At 47.8% G+C, this 16,679-nt stretch overlaps 1 protein-coding gene across 6 annotated transcripts in view; it reads left to right on the forward strand.

The window, feature by feature from the left end:
- Positions 1–16,679, forward strand: part of ETS1 (ETS proto-oncogene 1, transcription factor) — a 131,764-nt gene that overhangs the window by 74,496 nt on the left and 40,589 nt on the right. The window contains exon 1 of one of the 6 annotated variants that reach the window (XM_078432949.2): positions 14,124–15,836. The exons of the other annotated variants lie outside the window; for them this stretch is intronic. Within the exon in view, the coding sequence (XP_078289075.1) occupies positions 15,824–15,836 (13 nt within the window). The 5' untranslated portion in view covers positions 14,124–15,823. Of the gene's footprint in view, positions 1–14,123; positions 15,837–16,679 lie in introns of those variants that run through there. 6 annotated transcript variants of the gene reach the window in all.

Genomic DNA, 16,679 nt, shown 5'->3' on the forward strand with positions numbered 1-16,679 from the left:
CAGCAGGCGGACCAACAGTGGCATGTCAGTTTGGGGAAAAACAAGAAAAACTGCCACTGGTAATATAAGGTAGACTTTACTGGTACGTACATAGGGATAGAGTCTCTCCATTCCTCTTGATCCTTTTCCTTTTTTTTCTATTAGTTACTAGGTGCTAACTTATGAATGTGTCAAGATATTGATGTGCCAGGGACCTCATTATTTTACCCTAATCTCTACTAGCCGAGTATTCTTTCCATTTCACAGATGAAGAAACTGAGAGGTCACACAACTTGTCTGAGCTCACATGGCTGGTGAGTGTAGGGGTTCGGATTCAGACCCATGAACTCTGAAGTTCTGTGTGTGCTGCCTCCAGAATTTGCATAAATCTTTGGATGTTTGTTGAATTTGGGGGAAACACTACAGTCTGTCTGGGCTTAGGATTGACCAGTTCACTTGATACTTGCTTATCATTTGGCAGAGATTTTACAGGGAGACACGTGACTTTACCACATTTGACGCTCACTCGAGGTAATTCTTTGGGTTAGGAACATTTTACAAATGGGGAACCTGCAGGGCGGATCCTAAGTTTTCTTTCCCCAGGTTACATGGTAGGTAAGTGACAGAGTTAGGACATGAAGCTGTCTTCCTCCAAACCTCCTGACTTTTCCATTCAGCCACGTATATTTTCACTATTTCTATGGTACTTGGTAAATACATGGCTAATGATAGTAATGGTAATGAACACTAGCTTGAGATCAGAAATGCCAACAGGACACCCTCTTCTCTATTGTTAGATATAGATTTCCTCCACATACTTTATATGTAGTTAGTGGGTCCCACACAGTTGGCTCATTATTGAGCTCTGAGTGGGTTTCACCGACGACTCTGACATAGGATCCGAAAAATCTGCATAGCTTTCCAAGATGCCAACCCACTGGCCAACTTTTAAGTAGGATGGCAAGTTAGTTTCTTCTCAAGTAAAAAAAAAAAATGTGAGTTATTACTCCACAGGCTTTTAGACAAATGGGCAGTTTCCCTCTGGGGTGGCTTGATCTTAGACTTTGGGAAATACATTATTTTGTTCAATATAAAGAATTTTGAAAAGAATTCCTGTCCCGCCTGTTTCCCTGTGTTGAAATATATAATCTTCTGTGCCTCTGTTTACCCGTTTTAGCAAATGAGGTCCATCTTAATGACTGGCAGAAACCTCAGGTAGCCGGAGGGGGAAAAAAAACCCCTAAAACCGAAAAACAAAAACCTTTGAATCTCCTCCTGCATTTTATGGGAAAGAATTGTGCCAAAGAGCCATATGAGAAGTGATGACGTCTTAGATGAGTGGATTTTAAACACCCCCCCACCCCCCACCTCTGCTAGTTTCCATTTGGGGCAGGGGCATTTGCTATGGCACCAGGTATAAACACTTGGAGTTTAGCAAAATTATATTTGATTACCCCTCTAATACAATGTGTTGTTCCTTAGCAGTAAAAAGAAGGCCCCTCCCTCCTTGTGTTGGTTGTTCAGGAAGCTAGAGCATTCCAACGTGGAGTGACAGGTGATTACACTGAGAAGCGTCCCCCTTGGCATGTTGTTGTTTTCTTGGGGGGGGGGAATGTAATCCTGAGTAGCCAGCAGGGCCCTTGGGGGGCTCTGGATCATAGGGCAAGAGGAATTACTGATGGGGAGGAGAGGGTGGTACCCTGATTGCACCAAAAATGGAGATAATCACATTATGTTTGGTCCTTTTGAACCTCGGCACTGAACTTAGTGCTTGCCAGGAAAATGTAGTCTCTAAGGCATATCTTCCTGTGGCTGCAGCGTGTCTCCTTCTCAAACAGGGGATTGGGCCTTTGGCTCCCTGCTCTCCACCGGTGGGTAGTTTGGGTCAATCCTAAGGAGTCCTTGGTCTTAACCTTTTCCTGGTATGCACATTTTCTGGGCTGAAAACTGGACGGGTCCGCTTATAGGTGGTCATCCTTTACGTTGTATTGCCTGGGGTATCAGAATGAGGATACCTGTGTCTGTTTTTGCTCTGGGCTGCCAGATTGTCGCCACATCTCAGCATCATCTCTGGATTCTTCTGGAAGAAGGGTGCTCACTCCTAGTGAGCTGCCTCTCATTGGGAGAGAGTAGGAGAGTTAATGAGCTCAGGTTTGGAAAGTCTTCTGGAGTCATTGGCGATGCAGGGAATGTTATTAAATTAGTGGGAGAGATGATACAGACAGAGTTGCAGTACTGAATACATAGGAACTGGGATGAGTCATGTGTGTGAGTACAGGAAATGCTCCTTGATTTTGCATAAGAACAAGAGTTCAGTGTTACACCTTCCTTGCCTCCGAATGGCGACCGAACGTTCTTCAGAGCTGCCGGGTGCTCGTTTTTGGCCTTTGTGTGTATCTGGGCTTCAGTTTGGAGAAATGAGAGAAAAGTAAAGCTAATATTTACAGGGCACCCACTATGCGCCAGGCACACGGCGGGGTGCTTTGCACAAATAATCCCCTTCCTTAAACAACTTGGTGAGGTTGGTGTTTTAATCCCCATTTTGAAGATAAGAAACTGACTCTCGGAAAGGTTCAGTTCGTTTTCTGGAGGCCTTAGAGCTTTCGAGTCACAAATTTGAGCTTAGATCTCTCTGATTACAAAGTCCTACCAACTTAGAATCTGTTGGGAGAGCAAATTTGCTAACATTCTTATTGAAAGCTGTGATTCTTGGCACATTGTTTTGTGCTTTATGCTCTTTAGGCTCCTCATTATTACCAGGGTAAGGAAGAAAACATTCAGTAGATCTATAAATATCTACCGCTGGTATGTGTAATACAGGGAGAGAGAAAAAAAAAATAGTTCCCAGAGTTTTCATTGTGCATTTTCAAATTCAAAATTCACAAATGAAAAGTAGCTAACTGAACTGACCGAACTCCCATACAGAATTGGAGCCTTGGCCCCCATTTTTCAGATTGGGAAATCGAGGAATGAAGGAGGAGCTCCACCCTTCCTTGAGAATTCTCCAGGGAGGGAATGTTCAGAGGTACAAGCCTCGGCCTTGAGGCCACTTGATGCAACAGGAATGTTTGTAGATAAATAAACACACATGGAATGAATCAATGTCTACATGGAAGACCTGGCGTTAACCTCTGATTCAGTTGGAGATTTTTTTTTTGTTTTTTGAAAAATCAAGTATCTGTTTCTTTATTTCTGGATTTCCGAAGGCTTCTTTTGGGGAGCTTTGTGGCTTTTCTATGCCCTCACCTATACTCTTCTGTGATGAATGGGCTAATGGGGGGAATATGGAATTCCAGGCTGGCTTCAGTGTCTCCAGCGGGTTGGGGTGCTGGATGAACAAAACAGCGATGTTGTTTTTTTTCAATGAGATTGGGCCCTGGCAACTTGCCTCTGGGTTCATAGGGTTTGGTCACGTTGTGATGCTCACAGACGTGCTGCAGACAGTGAGCGAGGAGCAAAGATGAGTCCAGTCTCCGGTGGCCCTTGGCTGCCTTGCTTTCTAAGAAGAGAATATTTTCAGTGTTTTTATGGGCAAACTAATTCTAAGGACTTAATATTTGAATTTCTGAAAGCTGGGGGTGCCTGGGTCACTCAGTCAGTAAAGTGTCTGACTTCGGTTCAGATCATGATCTCACTGTTCGTGAGTTCAAGCCCTGTGTCAGGCTCTGTGCTGATGGCTCAGAGCCTAGAGCCTGCTTCGGATTCTGGGTCTCCCTCTCTCTCTGCCCCTGCCCCGCTCATACTGTCTGTCTGTCTGTCTCTCTCTCTCTTAAAAATAAATAAAACGTGAAAAAAGTAATACAGTAAAAGCTGGTGCGAGATAAGCTCCTCCTACACACACCAGTCATAAATCTATTTGCAAGTCTTTTCGAAATTCCTGCGTGTACTTCTGGACCCTCAATGCACTGCACCCTTTTTTAGTAATTGTATTTGGTTCTTCTGTTTGTCAGGTGGATTTGTTTATGCCATGAGTTTCTTCCCCTGATCTTCATATCTATATACCTATATACCTATATATATTTTGTACACACACGTGCACACACACACACACACACACACACACACACACACATTGACACATTCCCTTTTTCCCACATCCCATCTGAGTCAAAGGGAAGGGGTTTACATTTAGGTTGCTCCATAGAGAGGAATCTTTGTCCCCAAATCACAGTCTGTCATTCATGATGTGGGTTTTAATGATGTCCCTCACTGCAGGCATTATGGGGTCCTGGAAGGACAGGGTTGAGGTGAGCCGGCCCTGGGTTTGAATTCAGGCTTTCTGCCGACTTAATTTGTCCTTAGGCAAAGTGTCGAAAAGCCTTGCTTTTCAAAAATGATCCTTACAGTGGAGATCCTAATAAAGAGCTTTCAGAACTGTTGTAAGGATTTGAGGTGATCCCTGTAAAATACTTTTCCACTGCCACAGGGTCTCAGTAAATGGTATTTTACCATTATCTCCTAGGCCACCGTGCTCTGCACACATCTTCCCTGCTGACAGCGCTCTTATTATTTCAGCGGTTGTTAAAACTGTGGTTTCTGTTAACCTGGTTACAGAAAATTTTCCACTTGACACCCCCATAACCATTGGGCCAGAGCAGTCCCTGCCTCCAGTCACAGTATTTCCCTGCACTCACGCATACTTAACCAAACTTGAGGTAGGACTTCGGTCACGTTTCCAACTCAGAAGCTTTATTTTCAGGCATTGCCCTCGCCTCACCAATAGGGACGTTTCTTGGAATTGTCATAATCAGGGCATAAAATTATTTTGACTGCCGAATGACTCTCTTCTTTGCCCTGGGATCCTTTCTTTCCTTGGGAGCGACCTCAGGCATCCGAGGTCTGGGACAGAAACACTTCTACCTGTGTATACGGCAAACCAGGGGGAAACGTCACTCTTGCCTGTGAGGGTCCAGGCCCGCAGATGCATTTGGCAAACCTGCTGAAGATCATAAGCCTCAGGACTTGAAAAAGCCCACTGATCTTTCTTTCCTCTCTGCACCCCGTCCCTTCTGTCCCTCAGCAAAAGCCTGTTAGACCTTCCCAGCTTCTAGCCCACTTTCCCTAAAGTGCTTCGCAGCTAAAGATGTCTGTGGGAACCGTGAAGCTCGGGGATGTGCCACTTGCCCATTGCAATGGTTGATTTACAGCCAGAATCTGGCACCTAGAGAAGGGGATCCTGTGTCTTTAAACAGCTGTGTGCCAGTGTGTGTAAATGTGCTTGCTAATCCAGTGACTAATTCAGTATATTATAAAGCAGCCGTGAGCAGGCTGCCAAGGCAGGGCTGTATCCCAACTGGAGTGGGGTGTAAGGCTCAGAGAATATTCTTCCTTGAATTCTGCCACACCACCCGTCTCTGGAATGGAGTTAGAATTTCATCCATCTGTCCCCTGCACCAGGCTCGGCACTTGCCTTCTCCTGGTTCCTGTCCTGCTCTCAGCCCCGACTCTTCTCTTTCCTCTTCCCCCTCCCTCCATTTCTTGGGTCAGTTTATTTACTCATCTGAGGGTGGAGCCCGTGCTCATTCTGAGTCAGGGCCACGGAACCAATCAGAACTGCTCTGGGGCATTCCAGGGGACAGAACTCATGATCCCTCTTGGAAAAGAATTTTCCAAAAGATCTCTTTTGGTCACAGTGCTGTGACTGCACCTTCTTTGGTTCATGTCCAGTGAGCCCTGGCCGGGTGTTTGTTTGCCTGAAGCCCTGTTCTGTCTGCCCTTCCTTTGTCTCCCTCCAGGGGTTGGGAGAGAAACCTCCAGAAAGCACCAGGTTCTGATGGAAATTTCTTTCTCTTGAAAGCCTTGTAGGATAGGAATCTGAGTGTTTGGGCAGCATCTCCCGGGGACATCTTGGGGTTTGGGGAATGTGAGGTGTTCTGGAGTCTGTGGCCCTCCCCTCAGTGTTTATGTATTAGTGGCTCTGGAAGTTGTAGACATCGCATGTCTGCCTCTGGAAATGGACCTTGCCCAGCCTCTCCCGTGGTCTCCAGTGAGCAGAGCCTATCTGTCATCTCAGAAGGCTTTCCTATGGCAGAGTCCCAGCCTCTCCATTTTCCCTTTTCTCTATAATGCCATCCGTCTGCCATTGGAGTTGGCCTTCATACCTTGACCACCCCCTGCTGCTATCTCTCACCCCCTACACACGGGACATCAGCAAGCTGTTTCCTGCCCTCTTCCCCAAGGCTTCTGGAGCCCAGCCACATCACTTAGTCTCCATTGCAAAACCTTTTGTCTTAGTCATTGTTGTATCGCCCATCATGAGATGTGACTGTGTGGCTATTGCTTGGGTGCCTATGTAAGGTCTGTTTCTCCCACTAGAAGGGAAACTCCGAGTGAAGGCTCTGTGTCTTCCCATCACCAAGGCATTGCGTGGCTCATAGCAGGTGGCTCCCTAGCTCTTAAAAAAATGGTGATGTATTAAGACGGAGATTTAATTTCCATAATATAAAACTCACCATTTGAAAGTGTGCTGTTCGGTGGTTTTTAGTACATTCACAGAGTTGTACAGCCATCACTGATGTGTAATTCTAGTACGTTTTCATCAGCCCTGAACGGAAACCCCATACCCATGAGCAGTCAGTGGCTCTTTTTGCATAAAGGAATGCCAGCGAGGCTGCCCCACAGAGGAATGAAGCAGTGGATCCGTGTGTCCTGAGAAGAGCCCCTGCTACTCTCCCTGGTGATCCAAGCACTTTCCTGGGGGGGGGGGGGTGCTCTCTGCATGTCCACAGTCGCTAAAGACCCTCCCATCCCCTGCTGCCTCACCAGGCAAGCCCCAGCCTTATTCTGGTGGCTCCCTTGGTTAGGTGCAGAAAGCCAGTGGATGTCTGGGCAGAGTAATGAGTGCTTTCGCCAGCTGCATGCCGACCATTCAGTCCGAGAGCGGGGGGCTGCAGTGGCTGCAATTTCCTAATGGCTTCCTGATGAGGCAGAGCCATTTATTAGCAGCGGATGAGGGCTGAGGGCTGTGCATCTTTGTCTCTCTTTCCCACCTGACGCAGGCAGATGGAGAGTGGTTTCTGCTCCCTCTCCCTTCTGCATCGATCACTTGGTTACTGCTCTCCACCTATTGGCCTATCATACCCATTGATCTGGAGAGCAGGTCTGCCTGGAGACCTCAGCCTCTGGGGTTTGCCACCTGGAGAGACATCCGGTGCCTTCTGCTCTGGGCCAGTGTGGGCGGGACGCTGGGGCAGCAGTGGGCTTGTCGGAAGGTTTGGGGCCATTAGGAGAGAGAGGCCTGTTCCGATAGGAGAGAAACACACAAACCAACCAGCGCGTGGAGCCTGAGAGATCACAGCTGGGTGTATCTTTCCCTAAGTCCTTAGCTCCCTAAATTTAAATGGATTTCCTTTAGAACTGGAGCTGCTTGTGTTACTTTGGGAGATGGCCTTTGGAGTCAGACATGTGATCTGACTGATTCATTAATTAGAAGCATCAGGTTCAATGTACAGGCCAATGGCCTTGATTTTATGTTCTGGCTTTTTCAGTGGCGTTTGTTGTATCCCCTCAACCCGATCGGAGGACCAGCAGGACTGGAATGTTATAGAATCTTTGAATGGCATGTTGGTGATCTGTGCTCCTTTCAGTGCTTTTTAGGTCGAGGTTAACAGGTCACTAAAATTAACTGCTGCCTTCACTCTGGATTCATAGGAATAGCACCCTTAAATTTTAAAGCTGTTACATACAGCGGTATCACACAATTGAAGTTAGGCATTGAAGGTTGCTTGCTTTCGAGTTCCTGGTATTCAGCCGGACTCTCTCCTCAAAGGAAACGCTTCTGTATTAGAGCCTGACCATCGATATCGAAAGCTTACAGTCTGTGCTGGGAACAGGGAGCATCATGGGTCTGTACCATCCCGTCATGTGTATTGGATCTTCGTTTAGATTGATCCTCTGTGATTTTTAGGAACTTGGGGAGGGGGGGAGCTGTGGTTGTCCTGAATGATGAACCTGATCTTGATAGTAGCAAAGTTGTGAGGGAGACCGACTCCTCCCAGGTCCACTGCCTTAGTTAAACAGTAATGGTGTAGAGAGGAAAAAAAAAAAAAAATACTGAACAGGGAATCAAGAGGTCTAGAATTAGTAACCCTGTGACCAAGGGCACATTGATGTCACCTCCCTGAGTTTCACCTTCCCTGTCTGTAAAAGAAAGGGTTTGAACTAGCTGACATCTACAGGCCCTTCTGATTCTGGGTACTGAGAATCATGTAGGACCCCGGACCGGTGACAGAGCTCGGCCCCTCCTCCCCTCTACGAACAGCCTGCTTTTCATTCATCTTGTAATTACGTCGAGTTGCCAGGAAGGAGAACATCCCTCTAAGGAGTTGTTAAAGTTTTATAGCAAATTCTATAAATTCCTCTTTCCTGCTTTCTGGCCCCAGATAAGGCTTTATGTGTCCTATCGCTATAGTGAGGTCGGTATAGAGGAGGAGAGACAAGGCAAAGTGTGAACACACAAGTGGGTGGATGGGATGATAGTTACTGCTCAAGGCCATAAAAAAGGCCAAAGTTGAAGATACAGGGGCCAAAATTACAGATTAGGTGGATCTAAACAAACCTTGGAGTGGCCTCAGATGATAGGTTTAAGCAGTGAACCTAATGATTTAGGGAGAATACCCATAATCCCTTTGCAGCAATCTTTCTGCGTCCTAAGTACCTCCTTTAGCAGCTCAGGGAACCTGAGCTGGTACTCTGAAATTACTACCTAAATCCCTCAAAGCAATAGGATTTCTGATTCCTCATTAGGGACGTACAATCGCGTTTACTAAACTGAGCGCGGCCTTTTATTTCATGAGTTGTTGAATACATAAAGCCTGATGGTGTAAGCTCCAGATGTGCTGTGTTAGGGCAACGCCGTCGGTTTTTGGTACATTTTATCCGGTGTGCAGGCATTTTTGAAGACTGATAGGTCTCGGGCAGGGCTGTCTCAGCCACTTGCCAAACATACCTTGAGTGGCAACTTTTGCATCTTCTCTGATGTCAGCCCCGCTTCAGGATGAGAATTTGTGTCTCTGACTTCTCCCTGCTGCTGCCATGTGGCTCCCATGTGGCTCTCTAAATTTTTTTTTTTTTAATGTTTATTTGTTTTTGAGAGAGACAGAGACAGAAAGCGAGTGGGTTAGGGGCAGAGAGAGAGGGAGACACAGAATTCAAAGTGGGCTCTAGGCTCTGAGCTGTCAGCCCAACGCGGGGCTCGAACTCACAAGCTGCAAGATCGTGACCTGAGCCGAAGTCGGACGCCCAACCGACTGAGCCACCCAGGCGCCCCTCCCATGTGGCTCTCTTGAATTGCCCTGGGACGGTTCAGCAGAGCCCTTGGAGTAGAAGGCAATGTTTAGCCTGTTGGGAGCATGGGTGGCGGAGTCCAGGAAGCAGTGTTTGAACGAAGCAGTGGGTCCGCTCAGGTGGCTCACGCACCTACTTCCATCCTCAGAGATTGGCGTATTTCAGGTGGTCCGATGTTTTTTCTGCATTTCTGTCTCCACCATCTGCCTAGAAAGAAAGATGTGCAGGAGTGTTTGCATGTTGTGGTACATATCATCTTAGCCTGTGATTCAGGTTTCTTAGACCACCCTCAAGTGGTCTAAACCCTGGGCATCTTGACTCAGGGACCTCCGAAGTCGCCAAAGAGGGTGTGGGGTGGTGAAGGAATACAACGCGTCACTCTTAACCATTTGTTGTTTGCACCGACTGCAGCCATGTCCGGCACCTGTCTGCCCTGTGCTTAAGCTTTTAAATTCCAAAACATTGTTTCTAGTTCCCTGTGAATGTGGTGACATTCCCTGGGATAGTTTCAATGACACGTCCTAAGCTTTTTCAATATAAAGGAGGAAAAGGATCTTAATGTTTAGGCTCCTTTCTGCCTACTTCGAGTTGGTTTTCTAGGAGCAAGGAGGGGAGTTGGTGACAGGAGCTTGTAGGCATGAATGGGAAGCGGAAATTACTCCTCGGATTAATTGCTGCTTAATCTCTGTATCAGCCATGAGTTTCTTGCCTTTGGGGGATACCAGCATTGCACTTAGGATTCTTGAGGTTGTAAGGTTGGACCGGATCTGGAAGGTGCAGTCGCTGGCCACCTGTGGCTCGTGGATGCTGAGGGCTGTCTGTGGAGGGGTGCAGCAGGGTGACTGCCCGCAGGGCTCACTGCCGCGTCCCTACCCCTCCTTCCCTGGCTCGGCTGTGGCCGTGTTCATTTCGGTGTCAGTGACAGGCTGAATGTGGCTACTGCTGATTCTTTTCAGGAAGGATTGGAGGATTCAGAATATAAGTAACACAGTAACTATTGTATACCTGAAACTAATACAACACAGTATGTTAACTATACTGGAATTAAAAGAAAAGAAAAAAATTCAAAGAGAAGCGGAACCATATAAAAAACGGAATATAAGTAACACAGGAAGGATTAAGATTGATGATCACTCCAGGGGCGCCTGGGTGGCTCAGCCAGTTAGGCGTCCGACTTCGGCTCAGGTCATGATCTCGCGGTTCGTGAATTCAAGCCCGGAGTTGGGCTCTGTGCTGACAGCTCAGAGCCTGGAGTCTGCTTCAGATTCCATGTCTCCCTCTTGCTCTGCCCTCCCCTGCTCATGCTCTCTCTCTTCTTCTCAAATATAATAAACATTAAAAAATTTAAAAAAAAAAAAGATTGATGATCACTGCAAAGTAATGTTAGAGCAGAAGATGACCTTTCCAGAAAAGAGAGAGTCTGTTCGAAGGGGCTGAAATTAAAGGGGAGGCAGAGATCGTCATGAGACGTGAGACACACGTATCTTTGAGTTTCAGCTCCTAGCCTCTTTCTGCTAGCTCCAAAGGAGTGAGGAGGGAACTTTCCTGCAGGAAAACTCATAGTGCCCCGAGACATGTGTACTGAACAGATCTGATAGGACTCCTCAGTTTCAGGAACCGTAGAGTTGACCTCCATCTACTGGCTAGGCTTCCCTTGACATCCCCACCTTCCTTTGACCTCTATAGAGAAAGGCCTTCATTGCTTTGGCCTGGCTGAGCAGCAGTTACACATATGACCTGCCCCTTCTCAGTGATGGCTGTATTTTAGCAAGTAGGCAAGCAGACTTCACTTGGCAAAAGAGATCCTTTAGGCTAAGAAGAAACTATGCAAGCAAAAAGGAGCCCGTTATAAGCAGGCAGCATTCTTGGTGACCTCATCTTCCTCCCAGCTCGGGTCCAGTTGGAGCTGTGCATACAGGGCAGACTTCCAGTTCCTCCTGTCTGGGACTCACAGTGGCAGATATAAATAGACCAAGACTTTGTCTGTAGCCATTGTTCCCTAAATGCCCATTGTTTCTGGATGCAAAGTGGCTGCAGCTCCCTCCCTCCTTCTCTCCATCTCTCTCTGTCCCTCTTTCTGTTTCTCTCTTGTTCCCTCCCTCCCTCCTCCCCTCTCTCCCTGCCTCCCTCCCTCCCCCCTCCGTCTCTGGGTCTCTCTCTCTTTCTCTCCTTGTGTAGAGATCTGAATCCCAGCTCTAATTCCCTCAGCTGCCTTTGCACTTGCCTGGGCCTTAGTGACAAACTGGGAGAACTGGCTTCCTGGGCAGAGCATCTGAAAATTGTAGCCTCGGGTTCTGACTCCAGTGAAGCTTTTGTCCAAGTGTTTCCATGATATATCTGTGCTGAAAGTGAGGATATGGGGATCCAGCGGTGGTAAAATCAGGAGGATTTGTAACTGGTTGAGCAGCTGTACCCAAAGGGTCTTGATGAATGTGCCCGTGTCAGAATGATGCATGGTCTCTGGTGTTATGGGGCTCAGGACTTGGTCATTGCCTTTTCAACATTTTTATCGGGGGGTCAGATTGGAGAAGGACACATAAAGCATACTTACTGAATTGCACATGGCACAGAGCTCATAGAATGGGGACAGATTCGTGATATAAAAATGATCTCCGCACGTGGAAACACGGATCCAAACAAACGAGGTCAAGTTCCATAAGGATAAATGTGAAGCCTGACACTGAGGTTAATAAGATTCAGTCAACGGGTGCAGAACTGGCTGAACTTCAGTCCCTGTGGAAGAGTAGGCCTGGGAGTGCACTCTGAGTGGCCTCTGTCGTGTGGCTGTTGGAAAACCCCGTGGCCGGCTGGGCCCACAGAGGTGGACCGTGTAGGGTGATTGTGTCCTTTTCTCTTGAGAAGTATGATGTTGGCCTGGCTCAGGATGCTCTGTAGGAACACCGGCCCACAGGAATGCTTCTGGGTAGCGGGGGCAGATGGGCAAGAACCATACCGTCGTGAATGGTTGAAGGACCCACCAAGGAATTTGAAAGCCTGGAAAGAGGCGGTGACCGCGGGATGTTAAAGCCGTTGGTAAGCCGATAGCTGAAGAAAGTTTAAACCTGTATGCGTGGCTTCAGCCTCCAGCACGAGGGGCAAAGGCCAGAACTCATTAGAAGGCAGATTTGAGCTCAGTGTGTGTGATCACTAAGAAATCATTATTGTGGTCCGGGAGGGAACCTGAGTGGTCCTCACAAAGGACCAAGCGACTGAATGTCTTAGGAAGTCAGGTGTTGTCCTAAAAGACCACCGTGGGCCCTTCTGGGAAGCCTGGTGATTGGGTCTCCGGTCCAGCCCTACCTCTGATTGTCATTGCTCCTTACCACACAGTCCCTTGTCCACCTGGGGAGCCTGGGAAGGCTACGTAGGTAGAGCATATAGCTTTACTGGCTGTGGTTGGCATGTTGAGAAGCTTTGTCCCTGCACTCGGCAAACGGGCTTACGTATTCTTATTTTTCACTGCGGTTTCCCTGGGTTGAAGGCAGACAGTTGCACTGTGTGAATGTGTGTGCGTACGCGTTTTCCTTCTGTGTCCAGATTTATTTATTAAAAGAAAAACACATCTGCATAAAAAAGCCTTAGAACACAGGAAGAATGTCCACTTTGTTTTTCTTTCTGTAGCACCAAGACATGTGGGGTTTCAGCTTCCTCTGAGGGGTTTTTGAAGACCGGCTTTCATCTCAGACAAGGCTTTTTCCCATTGGAAAAAAACGGTCCTTTTTTGGTTTAAAAAATGTATTTATATAATGTATAAATAAATAAGAAAGTCGAGGGAGAATTTCCTTTCAAAATTGATGGAAAAATGCTGCTTTCTGAACATCATTAATTGGAAGTTGCTGGATCTTCCCAGCCCACCTCTCCTCTGCTCTCTGGCCTTTATTCGGGTTTAAGATTTCCCAGTATTTGCTTCCTCTGCGTTCTCCTCTCGTTGCCTCTCTTTTCCGTCTCTGCCCTCCTGCCTTCTGTCTTCCGTGCCAGCTCTCCCCCTCCTCCTCCTCTCCCAGCTCCTCTCTGTCTGCCCCCCCTGTGCACCCTGCCCCCACCCCTTGCCCCTCTTCCTTCTAGCCTTTGCCGGGCTAGCCTTCAGCCACTGGAGCCCTCGCTGCAAGAGGCCTGTCTCTGTGTTTGTTTCCTGCGTGGGAGGGAGAGGCAGGCCTTGAGAAAACAGTTCAAAAGTGCAGAAAAACTTTACCTCTTCCAGCCTAAATAAACGGGCTCTACTCCATTTGTTTGCCCAGATTTTTCCTTTGCCCGTGGAGAAAACTCCTCATCCTCCACCTTGATCAGCCTGGCCTGCCTGGTGATCCTCATGAGTCCCCGCCATGCCTGTCTTGCCCCCAGTCCCAAGTGTCAAGTGGGCCCCGAGCCAGGGGATTCTGGGTAGGTCTTGCGTTGGAGCCCCTAAGAGCTCTGGTGACATGACTGCTCTCTGCAGAGGGTCTCAGGGATTGAGGTGCTTTCCTTCTCCAGGAAGAATTTTCTCTCTAATAAAAAGGATGGGGGAAATAGAAAGACATGTCCTTGTGCTCAGCATTTCTCCCTGCCCGGCTTTAACCTCTGCTAATAGGTCTGGGTAGAAAAAACACCTGGCTTTAGTGTCCGAGGATCTGGGTGCGAGTGCTGGTTAGACCACGAGACCGGCTTGACTGTCTCAGCTAAGTCACTCAGGGTGGTGGAGATGAGAGTGCACACTTCGTTGTTTGCAGGGTCATACTGGAGTATGGGGGCAAACGTTCTGCAACAGGGGAAATTCTGTTCCGATAACCGTGCTGGAAATTAAGAGGCGGTGCACTGGGGGTAGGGGGGTGCGGGGGGCAATTGAAGTGAAAATAAATTGGTCAGCCCAGTTAACCAGCATCTCCGGGATCTCAGGCTGTGAGGCATCGAAGACTGATACGTAAACTAGGAGTGGTGGAAGCAAGATGTAAGATGTCACATATTTCCCTGGGTCGTCTTGGGTGGGGTTATCTTGTGCCACATGGGTACCAAGAGCCAATGGTCCTGTCATGGGGATTTCAGTTGAAGGCAGGACAGGAGTTTGCCCTCACAGAAGTATGAGACGGGAGAAGAGCCAGTAGGATCTCCTGTAACTGTCTGCAAAGCCTTGGGGTAGAAAGGGGCTGGTTCACGCTTTCGTCCTGAATAATGTGGAAACACGGCTGTGTGTTTTCCTCTGTGGTGTTCATGACAAAGAAGTTGCACAGTTTAGGGATGTTCAGGACTTGTAAAATGTGTGATATGGTGGGAATCAAGTGTGATCCTGCCCACAGGAAATGATATGAAACACGTGACGCACTCTGTAAATGGCTTTACGTGATCATTTAAGAACTTTTAGTTTTTCTTGAAAATACTCTATGGAGCCGGACCTTTTATGCAGGCATCCTAATCTCAGTAGTTAAATCGCGAGAGAGTCAGTCCATTTCAGGGCACGTGATTGGGGTCAAGTGCAGCTTGGGTTTGGGCAAGCTGCAAACCTACAGAAGAGAGTTTTGAGCACAGAATTACCATTTTGTGTTGTGGCACATTGGCTCTAAAGTGGCACTCTTAGGAAGTGCTGAACACCAAAAGGCATCTTCGGTGCATTGGATCCTGTAGCTGTGAGGTCTTCTCCTGGCAGGACACATTTGAGAGGCTGTTGCTGCAAGAAAGATTCTCTCGTTTGCAGATTTCCCGCTTAGTCTGGTAAAACAAAGAGCCAGATTCAGGAGATGTCAATTTCCAGTGACCTCTCAGAATCAGATTTTTTTGCATTAAGTTTTTCATTTTCTCAGTTGCTTCCTTGTACCTGGGGAAATGGCCAGAGGCCTTCTCCTTGCTGTCTCTTGAACATCAGGAAATAAAATTGTGTACATTTTTTATTTGTTTGTTTGTTTTTGTTTTTAGTCTTGGTATTTTACAAGACACTTTTTAGTTCAGGTCACCAAGAATTTACTGAGCACCTACTATGTAGTAGGCTCTGGCATTTTCACACACGCTTAATTTAATTTAATCTCATCCTCAATGCAAGGAGGGGAGAGAATCCTGGGTAACGAAAGAATGCTCTGTCTCAGTGGTCTTGGAGACCCTGTCTCTGGCACTTTCACTTGGCCAGGGCTGCTAGAAACAAACAAACAAACAACATGTGATTTAGGAGTCCTTCCACTTGTTCTGATATTTCCTCTTTCAAGCCATTTGCCCAAAGTTTAGGGTAGGAGAGTTGAACTGTTCTAAGGAAAGAGCAAGAAAATTTAGCTGTAGGGCCCAGGGGGCAGTTCTGTTTTCTGGCTCAGATTCTGGAACGGAAGAGCCTCTCTGGGTTTCCCTGAACACCTGGAATTAATTTGGGTTTTGCTCTGACTTCGAAACATTTGCTGAGGTGGAGGATGGTGGAGGGGGTAGGAAAGAAATAAATCCAGTGATTAAAAATAGCTTTGCATGTCAGGTGCCTGAACGGATTTGGGAACATGCCTGCAATCCCTTTTGTCTGGCAGGTCTGAACTCCGGCGCTGCCGAATTACAACTGCTTTCATTTGTTTTTCCTGCTCCCCTACCATGTAATGGTCAAGGGCTCATTGGAACCATGTGTGAGCCTGGTGAGTCACCAAATCCTCAGGACTTCGGCGGTAATAATGTGTTAAAACTCCTTTTGGGGGATGGGGCAAGGGTGGATGAAGGGAAGAAGGGAGCGGACTGAAGTCACTTCCTACAGATGTTCGATGTTCAGGAGTCCTCTCTGCAGGCTTCTTTTCCCAGGCCCGGCTGCAGGACCCGAGGCCGCTGTCCCAGTGCACTTGGGAGCGTGCTGTGCCTCGCCGAGGACCATCTCTCTTGTCCCGAGGCGGCTTCCCCCTGAGAAGGGGCGCCTACCTCTGCGCTGGCATGTCGTACCCGAGAGGTGTGCACTCCCCAGTGGCGGTGCACCTTGGCAGTGCAGCCGAGATGCTGTCACTGGAGACTGGCTTGCAATTTTGGTCACTCATGTCATTGGAGGGCGGATTGGGGATTTTCTGTACAACTTCTCCCCCCCCCCCCCCACCCCGCCTTTGGAACTTTGGAATGGTTTTTTATTGGCCGGTGACTCTTAGGAGATTGGATATGTAAAGAGAAGGGCGGAAGCTGTGAGAAGTCTGTTTCAGAGCCCATGGTGTCCCATTACTTGGGGGCAGTGATGGACCGTTTGGTAGGGATGGATGGCTCCACGAGGGCACCACGCCATATGTGCTTGCTGGAGCAGAGTCCTGCTTGCCCCTCACTGCCGTCACATCATTAGGTTTATGATAACAGAGCCGAGGGGCTGAGGAGGGACATCGATTTCCCTTCATTGCACTAACCACAGCCGGAAGCTTTGTGGAGTATAGGATCTAGGGCCTGCTACAGGCTTTAGACTCAGGAGTGTGGGAGAAAGAGGATCCTTCCAGGTCTCTTCATGCCCAGTT

This window comes from Panthera onca, chromosome D1 (assembly GCF_046562875.1).
Source record: "Panthera onca isolate mPanOnc1 chromosome D1, mPanOnc1 haplotype 2, whole genome shotgun sequence".
Classification (NCBI taxonomy): Eukaryota; Metazoa; Chordata; class Mammalia; order Carnivora; family Felidae; genus Panthera; species Panthera onca.